This window comes from Betta splendens, chromosome 17 (assembly GCF_900634795.4).
Source record: "Betta splendens chromosome 17, fBetSpl5.4, whole genome shotgun sequence".
NCBI lineage: Eukaryota > Metazoa > Chordata > Actinopteri > Anabantiformes > Osphronemidae > Betta > Betta splendens.
Window position 1 is genome coordinate 13814395 of NC_040897.2, and position 9968 is coordinate 13824362.

Sequence of the window (9968 nt, forward strand, 5' to 3'; positions counted from 1 at the left end):
AGCCGCTCAGTCAGTTTGCGTTAACCCACAACACACAAGAGCTCGCGCTCACACACATGAAACACACACTTCAGGAAATTATGGCCAAACTGTGAGAAGATTCACTGTTCGAAAAACAGGAAGTGGTTACCAGCTGCATTAAACCAGAGTGCACCTCTGTAATACTTACCCTGAAAATACACTGAAAAGCTACAATATCTGAAGCCTTAAAAGCAGAACTGACACCAAACTGTTCTGCCACCGACTCAAATTGAATTTTTATCTGTTTCATTTGCATTAGTGGCAGCTGGATGTTCAAACAAGTGCATTCTTCAAGGATTGACGTTGACGCTGGAATGCAGCTCCTCAAAGAAGCAGAAGCTCACGTGTGCTCAGGCCTCTGCAGGACAAAGAGGGCCTGAGTTGCATAATGTGCCAGGCAGGTGGATTAGCTGCGGTTTATTTGCTCGCACTATGTCTGTGCCTCGGGTCAAACAGAGCTGAAAGTGGGCCCTGCTTCCAAATGACAGCATGCACTTATGGATCAAGTGTGTTGATCCCCTGAGCCGGCGCTGGTCGCGAGCGTGACCCGTCCTGCTGCGGAGCACTGCCCAGGCACGCCGGCGCTCGCACAGCGACAAAGGCAGCAGGACAATTAATTGAGCCCGGAATCATTACGTGAGTGGTTGGTGTCAGCGGCTCTTAGCGCAACAGGTCCCGTGACGAGCCGGGTGAGAACAGGTTATGACAGTTGAGCGCCGCTCCAAACAAGATGGGCCTGATAGCGCTCCGGGGTGAGCTCAGGTGAGCCTTAAGTGGTCAGTCAAGGTCGAGAGGGCAGCGGCGGAACGCTCTCTGGGGGTCACGGCCTGGGCTGAGCTCCAGCTTTGACCTTTGACCCCTGCGTGGTCGCAGATGCTCGGAGGTGTGAGAGCTGCTGCTCGTTGTTGTTGTTGTTGTTGTTGCTGCTGTTGATGCGTTTCCCCCTCGCTGTTGCTACGTGTCGCCATTCGCTGCAACAGTACAAGATGGTCACATGTTTTGAGAATAGCTTATAGATGAATAAGGTTCAGTCATAAAACAGCTACGTCAGTAGCGTTTTGTTGTGCTAATAACCCCAGTCACTCATACATAGGTCCGACCCTTTCTTGACATATTAGAAAAATATGCAAAGGAGCCCGAGTTGGACGTGCACGTTAATTATACACATCTATAATCACCATTGTTCTCGCGTCAAACCCTCACCCTCCTATATTTAAGCTGCGCTCCTCAGCTTTGATAGAAACACGCCCCCGTGTATTTCCAACCCACAGAAAGCCCATTACAGGCTGACAACCGCCGGGCCCCACTCAGGAAGTGAGTGAAGAGGCACAGATGATACGAGACATACAGGTTATTAAAGAGCAGCGGCGCGGAGGTGGAGTTTGAAGTCAACCAGTCGGGTGAGGCCCCACGAGCCGTTACAGTAGGTTAATTATACCTTAGCTCAAGTGTTAAATGGAGCAGTAACCTGCGCTTTGCTGCCATTTATTGAAGCCAGGTGTGGAGAATAAATCAATTAGGAGGCTTCAGAAGGGCTGTGAGTCACTGCAGCTCGTGGGGGAGTCCTCAAAGCAGCGTTGCTTTATATTGGGCTCTGTGTGGGCATTCTCGGTTCTGCTACAGTAGAAAACGTTACCATATTTAAAATAGATGTAAAACCTCCAACTGTAACTTTGTACACACTTAAAATCAGGTTACATCAGTGGATCGCTCACAGCCACAAAAGAAACTGCTGAAAGTTGAAAAGGAAACCGACGTGCGGCTCAGCAAACCACTCTCTCCGTTGAGGTAGCACACTTCACACATGACTGGTGTGGATGTGCTCTGTGCAGAGTGGACCCACCTGGTTAGCTGACGAAACCACACCGTAAACACCAATTCCTGTCAGCAGCCTAAGAGTGAAACAGACACATCAGATTCTGAGTGCTGCGCGTGCCAAATTGTCGGTGCACACCGGATCTCGTTTGTTTGTCAACCACAGGTTGTTATCTGCTCTGTCTTTTTGCAGCCAAACCCAAAAATCTAAATTACTCAGTTGCAGATACACCCTCCACACCTGAACACTCCCTTCAACTGTTCTAACTGTCCAGAGTCAAGACACCAGAAATTACTTAATCGCCTCTTGTCTTCGTCGCTCTTCGTCCCAGCAACCGATTCTCAACACCTTTCTCACCCCTCACCCGCCTGAAACAGGGGTGTTTTATGGCAGTTTGACTCGGGGTTAATGTCCCCATCCTCCTTTGAGATAGCATCAGTACCGGGCCGGGCCCTCGCCCCCCTCCTCAGAGCCGCGTGAGTTATGGACCTGCTCTGTGCTCGGCCCGAGTCGCGACGCCTCCAGGACTTCAGTTTCTGCTTAAAACATTACATGAAACCTCAGCAAATCAGCTGTTCGTGGGGTCAAAGCGCTGCTTCCAGCAAGTGTTTGCCAACGCGCTCGTCACGCAGCGATGATGCGCCTGCGCTGGATTCCCCAAGTTGCCAAAACTCTCTGTCAGATGAACTTCTTGCCACATCAGAGCGACCGCAGCCGGGAATCAGCCCCTCGTGTCCAGTTTGCAGCGAGAGCGAGTGAGGGGATGAAACAGCTGATGTGATGCGAGGCCGAGCTCCCGGTCACGTCCACGGACGCCTCGCGACCTTTTGACCTTTCGCGGCCCCGCAACACCTCAGCCGATGACCTGTCGCCGCCTCCCACTGCCGGCGTGTTTCATTCATTTTCATCCGTTTCATCATCGCATTCGAACTCATTACGCGCTCATTTCCCAAACAAGTCACTAACACGTTCCCGACAGTGCGTCCGCGCGGCCCGCGCTCCCAACGCAGAACACGGCGGCATTCACCAGCGCAGGATCAAGCGAGCGCTCTGTACAAACACACCACTGCACTGAGGGGATCGCAGCCAGGTGTAGAGGCAGGAAATACCTGGAGCATTCTTTGCCCCAGGAATGTTTTTATTAGCCTGTTCACAAATGTCGCCATTTTGAGGTGTGTACACTATAAAGTGCGCTGCAGGCCGGACCGCTCCATCAGGCGGCCGGCGCTTTCAACAGAGAACCTGTGTGGAGCCTGGGGTGATGCTATTTAAACAGCTGGCACAGTTTAGCTCGGCATGTTCGCATGTGCAGGTCTGAGGGAAAACACCCCCCGCTCTGACAGCATAGAGCCCACTTTATCCAGCGTCACCGCATTTAACGGCATCATCCTCCGCTTTGTGTCGCTGAGACATTTTAATGCTCTTTTGGAGCCGGTAGCTGATGAGCAGCCACCGACTGAAAACAGGGTAAAACGGCCTGACTCAATCCTGTCAAACCACAAACGCCTCTCTTTTTCTTTTTTCTACGGCTGGCGTTTTTTTTTTCTCGTGCAGATCAAAAATTCACGAGCCGTTTTCCCCCGTTTCCCCTGTTTGCGCTGAGCTAAGGCGATAACGGAGCGCGCTCCGAAGCGCCGAGGCTGCCGCCGAGACGGAGCGCGAGCGAAGTGTGTGGACCGTGGGAAACACTTTGAATTGTCAAATGTCCAAAGACTGGTTCAGAAACGTTCCAGCGCTTTTTGGAGGCTGCTCGTTCTCATTTATCAAATAAAAGGCACCTTTTTAGTACGTTGGAGTGAAAAAACAACATTTTCACAGTCAGTGAAGTGTGTGTGTGTGTGTGTGTGTGTGTGGGACCGGTATGATTCCTGGTGTTAACAGCTAATAAACTGAGGCCCATCCCCATCGCTGCTCTACTGGCTCAATTATATCCACATGTAGCCACTATTCCTGCCATGTTCTCCAGAGTGGGCTGCATATTTTTCAAAGGTGGGTTTCCATAACACTTGCTGAAAGCTCCTCTGCTTGTGGAAACTGGTGTGGGGGCCCGCGCCCCCCCTCCCCCCCCATCGGCCTTCAGCAGCCTCACCTCGGCCCGTCGAGCGGCCCGAATCCCTGGACAGAGCGCAAACAAAATGCTGATTTAATTTCTTGCCCCATAAAGTTCCCGCGGTGGGTGGAAGAGGGAGGTTTTATGTGGGTCCAGGGGACCGGTATGCACTCGCTGTGCAGTTTGTGGTCCCGAGGTGTTCGGCGCTGGCAGAGCGGAAGAGTGGAAACACCTCCCAGTCCTGGACTCGCTCAGGAACTCCCGCCGCTGGTTCTGAGTCCGTTTTTATAGAACACGGGTCGGGAGGAAGCAGCGTCGTGTCCCTATCGAAGCCAGAACACGTCGCGCTCGTCCCCCGTTCGCCCGCCCGTCTCAGCGTAAAGGACCAGTCCGCGCGCTGCAGCAGTGGTGCCAGTGAAACGGTTCTTTACTCGAGGAATTCACAAGCGCTCGCTCTGCTGTTTTCTTAACAAATGTTTTAGGGTTTCAGTAATTGGAGCAGGACTGGAGCCAGCTCTTTGAATGTCACCCCTCTGGCGCGTGCCAACCTTCTCCTGCTAAACATTTCTCTCCCCCCTTCCTCCCCCCTCCTTTTTCCTACAGAGGGGGGATGGTGAACCTCAATGCTATCATTCTTTGATTCTGTTTGAATCTGGCCGCGTGTGAGCAGGAAACGTGTTTCCTGAGTGGTCCGGGAGCAGGAGGAGGGAGGAGGGGGCTGTAATAAGCAGGGGGCGGGTAGTTAAAAATAACCGGCCTATATAAGCGCCGAGCACGATCCCCGCCGCTCTCAGAGCCTCTCGCTCGGCCGGGACGTCCCGTCCGCAGCCGGCGCTGCCGCTCGCGCCCACGCGCTGGTTTTTCCGGCGCCGGGCCAGAAGCAAAACATGAGGAAAGAGGCTGGTGCTGGTGTTGTCATGTTTCTAAACACGCAGGGGTCAAAGGTCACATGCGTAACCGTTTTGGCGTCTTTTCGTTTCTCACACATATTTGGGTTGAGTGCTCTTGTTTGTGTGTTTGGGTGGAACAGGAATAGGAAGGACGATATCGCCTGCCTCTCAAAATAAAACTGCAAGTCACAGAAAAACGCGGCCGCAAATGGTGGAAACGTCGTACGACGGCGACGCCGGCGTGCGTCAGTGTAAAGAATTAGCCTGGATGCGTGTCAGCGGCTCCATCACGCCGATAGTCGCGGATAATGTTGTCCATACAGAAGTCAGCAGCTTCACAATTGTGAAACCACACAATGTTACCCAATGGTAGAAGCGTTGTGTAAATCCCACTTCAGGGAAGGAGATTTTCGGAGGCTTCTCTAGAAATGTTGCTCATCCACATTCAGCTCCGCTTCACGCGCTCCCGCGTCGTTCCTCTTCTGCAGGGAAAGCGCCTCACGCTGATTGGACGAGAGGCCGCGGGACCTGCGGAGGTTCCGAGGCGTCCGACCCCTGACCTCTGCGTGAGGGGGAGAAAGTCCCCGCCGCCGGAGCGAAGCGTGAAGAGCTGCGAGGGGTTTCAGGCCCAGTCCCACCGTGGGGCCCGGCCCGGCCCGGCCCGGCCCGGCCGGTAACCGGGCCCTGGCGCCTTCCTGCCGCTCCACCGACCGCATGCATGCGTGCGCAGCAGGTGCACCAAACGGCTGCTGATGTAATAAATGAGTCGTAAGATCTGAAATAAAACACATGTACGACACCGCAGCATTGAGGTTGTCGTCACTGAACCTCTCCTCCCATTCTAACGTGGGACCTCCATCATCACCTGCAGCAGCGGCGTGCTCATCCTTCACGTCCCTGTTGGTCATCGTTGAAATTCCCTGTGTTTGTGAGTCAGACGCTGTCCTGCGTGTGACCCTTCATGAAACCGCTCTGCTCAGAGCGAACGTCCCCACTGGTGTGAATTCCCCGCCGGTACTGGGACTGCTGGGTTCCCGATGGTCCCACTGGTTTCTGCGCGCGCCGCGCACAAGGGGAAGTTGGACTCTCACTCTCGCCGGCGGCGGCGGCGGCGGCGTGAGGCAGAAGCGCAGGGGTCAGCGTCAGCGGTCAGGGGTCACGCATCAGGCCTCGCCAGCGCACTTCCTCCCCGGCCTTACTGGACTCCTGCCGTGTGATGCACGTTCCAGCGAACACGCAGCGCGGAGCGGCCGCCAGGATGTGGAAACCCAGCAGCTGCACACGGTCCGACGGCGGTGCTGGTGACAGCCTGACCAGAGGTGACGTGTCCGTGATCAACGGCTGAGTGTTTACTGTCCTTTACTGTACAGTATTACACTAGTGCTAGTAACCACAAGTGAAGTTTAAAATGCAAAGGATGAGTCACGCATCCGGGGCTTTTACTTAAGCGAAGGGCCTGAACGCACCGCTCCTCACATGCTGATAATTATGGGATTCAGAAAAACTGAAATAAACGCAAAACATGTGTCGACCTACTGCAGCGTCCACTGTGGGCCCTTTAGTGGAGATTTTCTTCTTTAATATTAGTTCCTTTGCTGAAGACCTGAATATCTGGATGGAACAAGTCCTGAGAACATCTCTCTTAGTTGTTCACGAGACAAGGCCGCGTCTCCTTCCAGAAACCAGAGCCTTCAGCAGAAACGCCGAAGGAGCACGCTTGTCATGCAAATGGGCTCCAATCGACACCGCAGCTCCCCGTCGCCCATTTGCACCTGAATGGGACGCTGCCTCCAATCGTGTTTACATCGGGACCGGTGAAAGCGTCGAGGAGCACGAAAACCGTTGCAGACAATCGTGGCGCCTGTTTGGACAAGCCCGCTGCGACGGAACAAAGCCGTCTTCCTGTAATGATAATGAGCCGAGAGCGAGACGCGGCGAGCAGGTGGAGGCAGCGGGGCGCGCGCCCGCGCCCGCGCGCGCACACGCGCACCTGTGATTGGGCTGCTTTGCCTTGGTTTTTAGACGCCGACGGGGAAAAGTCGAATAGAAGCTTTGGAGGCGCTTTTACGACGCTGCAGCGGCAAGAACACGCAGCACGGATGAATTCGGAGACGTGGAATTCAAGGGAACACGTGAACAGAAACGAGTCATAGCAACAAAATGTCCTGATTCTTTGTTTCCGCGGCTGTTCTTCCAGAGTTACAAGCAACCGAGCCTAATTGTACTGGACACGCTAATTAGCTGTGCGTAAAGCTGTTCAGCTATGCCGTCGGTGCTGCTTGGCCTGCGGCGCTTTCTGTCACCGTGCTCCTTCTTATTCACGCTGTTACGTAATGGTTGCTATATTGCCTGAGTGTTTGTAATTTGCCTGCAACTTTTTTCCAGGTTTTTTTTTTTTTTTTTTTTTCTCAGGTGGGCCGGTCTCCGTCTACGTCATCGCTCGGGGGCGGGCCCGCTGTTTATAGGATCCTCTGCGCTGCGCGTACAGTCACAGGGCGCACTGATCCCCGCTGCCTGCACGAGCTGCTTTATAAAGAGCTAAATTTACCGAACTTTACGTTGTTTCCTGAGCGCTCACAATTGGCCAGGCGCGCTCCAGCGACAGACTTATAAGTTTGCGGGACCTCCTACCACTCTTAAACCTGGTTCATGTCTTCGGAGCGCAGCTGCGGCGAAGCCACTGTGAAATAGGCGCACGGACTCTGGCGCGGCTGCCGCTGAACGCGAGGCAACTTTGACGAGAGAATTTGTTTTGTTTTTTTTTTTTTTATTTCACCGAGCGATGGCCTTAACCGGAGTGATGCTGCCGTCGTTTTCGACATTCTCAAACCAAAGAGAGAAAACCTGGGAAAACGTGAGTTCATCCTCCTGCGCGTTTGCACATTCACCTGTTTGGGCTCTAATTTAATGTTTGCGTAAAGTTGTTGGAACTCATTTGCGCTTTATAGCAACAACAGACAAAAAGCTGGATTGAGACCATTTAGTATTTTTTGCAGTGTAAAATGTTTTTTTGCATCAATATCACCATAATTGTCCTAAAAAGTAACTTTTCTTCATTCTTCCAGAGGTGGAAAGGCGATAACTGCTCCATGCTTGAAATGGTACACAACCTGGACAATCACGGCAAAAAGGACGACGAGGATCTGAGTAATTTCTTGGATCTGGATTTTATTCTCGCCAACACAACGTGCTCAGACAACGCTCCGGAATACGGGGGCGCGGTGGACGCCAGCATGTACCCAGCGGGCAGCTCCGTGCCGTACGCGGCAGACGACCACCGCTCCCCGCCGCCCCCGTACGGCGCCAGCCTCATGACCGAGCTGCTCCGCTCCGAGGGCACCGGCGGCTACGGCGTCGCGCGCAGCCCCGGCGTCCAGGGGCGGTTTTACGTCCACTCTGCGCCCTTTCCCCGCACGGAGAACATCAAAGTGGAGCCGTCCATGGACAGTTACGGACCCGTTATGGGGATGGTGCCGCAGAGCTGCAGCAAAATCAAGCAGGAGGGCAACGTTTCGTGCATGATGTCCTTCGAGCAGCCGCGGGTGGCGATCTCTCCGCGGGCGGCCAGCAGCATGACGCCGCCGCTCAGCCCCGATGACCAGGGCGCGCTGGACTGCCAGGCGCAGCTGTGTGCGCCGATGAGCTTCCCGCAGAAGTACCACGCGCCGGCGGCGTTCCCGCACCACCCGCCGGCCCCGCACATGCAGATGCCCTACCACGCACCGCACGGCGCCTTCGGCATGTATGACGAGGGGCTCGGCCTGCAGCCGGGCGCGCAGAGGGTGATGCTCACCCCCCCCTCCTCCCCGCTGGAGCTGCTCGAGTCCAAGCCCAAGAGGGGGCGGCGCACGTGGCCCCGGAAGCGCACCGCGACGCACACCTGCACCTTCGCCGGCTGCGGGAAGACGTACACCAAGAGCTCCCACCTGAAGGCGCACCTGAGGACTCACACCGGTAAGTCCGCGCGCACGTGCGCCGGCGACGCGCTGCGCGGCGGCGCCGCCGTCCGTCGAGCACGCGCTCATGTTGCCACTCTTGTGTCCCGTGCAGGTGAGAAGCCGTACCACTGCAGCTGGGAGGGCTGCGGCTGGAAGTTCGCCCGCTCCGACGAGCTGACCCGTCACTTCCGCAAACACACGGGCCACCGGCCGTTCCAGTGCCACCTGTGCGAGCGCGCCTTCTCCAGGTCGGACCACCTGGCGCTCCACATGAAGAGACACATGTGAAGAAGTCACACATGAACTGGGGGATCGAGGGGGGGTGTTATTTTTATAGTGATTCAACTGATGTATTTTTTATTTAAATTGTTCACCACATGACCAAAGTCTTTTTATATAATATTGATTTTAAAAGTTTGTGTTATTATTTTTAATAACGTAGCTGGTACTACTTTGGTTGTAGGAAAGCTTTAGAAAAGCTTGTTTGCTCTCGAGCAGGCGGACCAAGAAGGGGCTGGCCCTGTACATACTACTCTTCCTCGACAGAACTGGAATGCGGTGTTTGACACAAGTGCCTTTTTTATCACTGTAAAACTGTTCGTGACAGAACGACATGGCCACATAATCCTTAATCCTTAATTATAGGACTCAAGTGCACATACGGTTCCCTGACATGTGCAAGACAATGTTTTTCAAACTGCCTCAGTGTCTGGACGGCCTGTTTTATTTTATTGCTTTCTCTATTTGGAGTTATGCTCGTTTCTTCTGGTGTGAAACTTTTGGATCCAACCCCTCTGTACATTATCAGGGCTTGACGTCCTGTGTATTATTTTTTACTTAAATTTATATAAATATGTACATGGATTTTATACTGTAAAATGTATTTATTGTAAATATTAAAACAATGACACGGAGCAGTCGACTGGGATCGTTTCATGCACGCTTACTCATTCTGGAGTCATCTTGTTCACACATTGACTTATATAAACCACATCTGAGAGCGCTTCTCGCATCGTGCGCGCAGGGCGGCTCAGGAGGTGCAGCAGACCTGCAGCCCATCGCACCGCTCACGCCTCGTAGCCACTTACATTTGAAAACGCCAGCACTTGATTTCCACTCTGATGTTGTGCAGCTGCAAGACAGAGAAGGGCAGCCGCTTGTGGGCTCAGCCTATAAATACAAACACTGCATTTCCATAATTACAGAGTGGGCCGGGAGCCGTCTGGACAGAGGGGCACAGCAAACCCTCATCA

At 53.8% G+C, this 9968-nt stretch overlaps 1 protein-coding gene across 1 annotated transcript; it reads left to right on the forward strand.

The window, feature by feature from the left end:
• The first annotated feature begins 7231 nt into the window (after positions 1 to 7231).
• Positions 7232 to 9629, forward strand: klf2b (Kruppel-like factor 2b). The gene is made up of 3 exons (XM_029132652.3): positions 7232 to 7631; positions 7843 to 8731; positions 8828 to 9629. The coding sequence occupies exons 1-3, from the start codon at positions 7560 to 7562 to the stop codon at positions 9001 to 9003; spliced, it is 1137 nt and encodes a 378-aa protein (XP_028988485.1). The 5' UTR covers positions 7232 to 7559; the 3' UTR covers positions 9004 to 9629.
• Positions 9630 to 9968: the final 339 nt, after the last annotated feature.

What these genes read in the sequence shown, in the direction of transcription:
- klf2b (XM_029132652.3), top strand. Translation starts at nt 7,560, where the DNA reads ATGGCCTTAACCGGAGTGATGCTGCCGTCGTTTTCGACATTCTCAAAC. An exon ending in GAGAGAAAACCTGGGAAAAC is followed by an intron (nt 7,632 to 7,842) that starts GTGAGTTCATCC and finishes TCATTCTTCCAG; the next exon opens with AGGTGGAAAGGCGATAACTG. An exon ending in GCACCTGAGGACTCACACCG is followed by an intron (nt 8,732 to 8,827) that starts GTAAGTCCGCGC and finishes TGTCCCGTGCAG; the next exon opens with GTGAGAAGCCGTACCACTGC.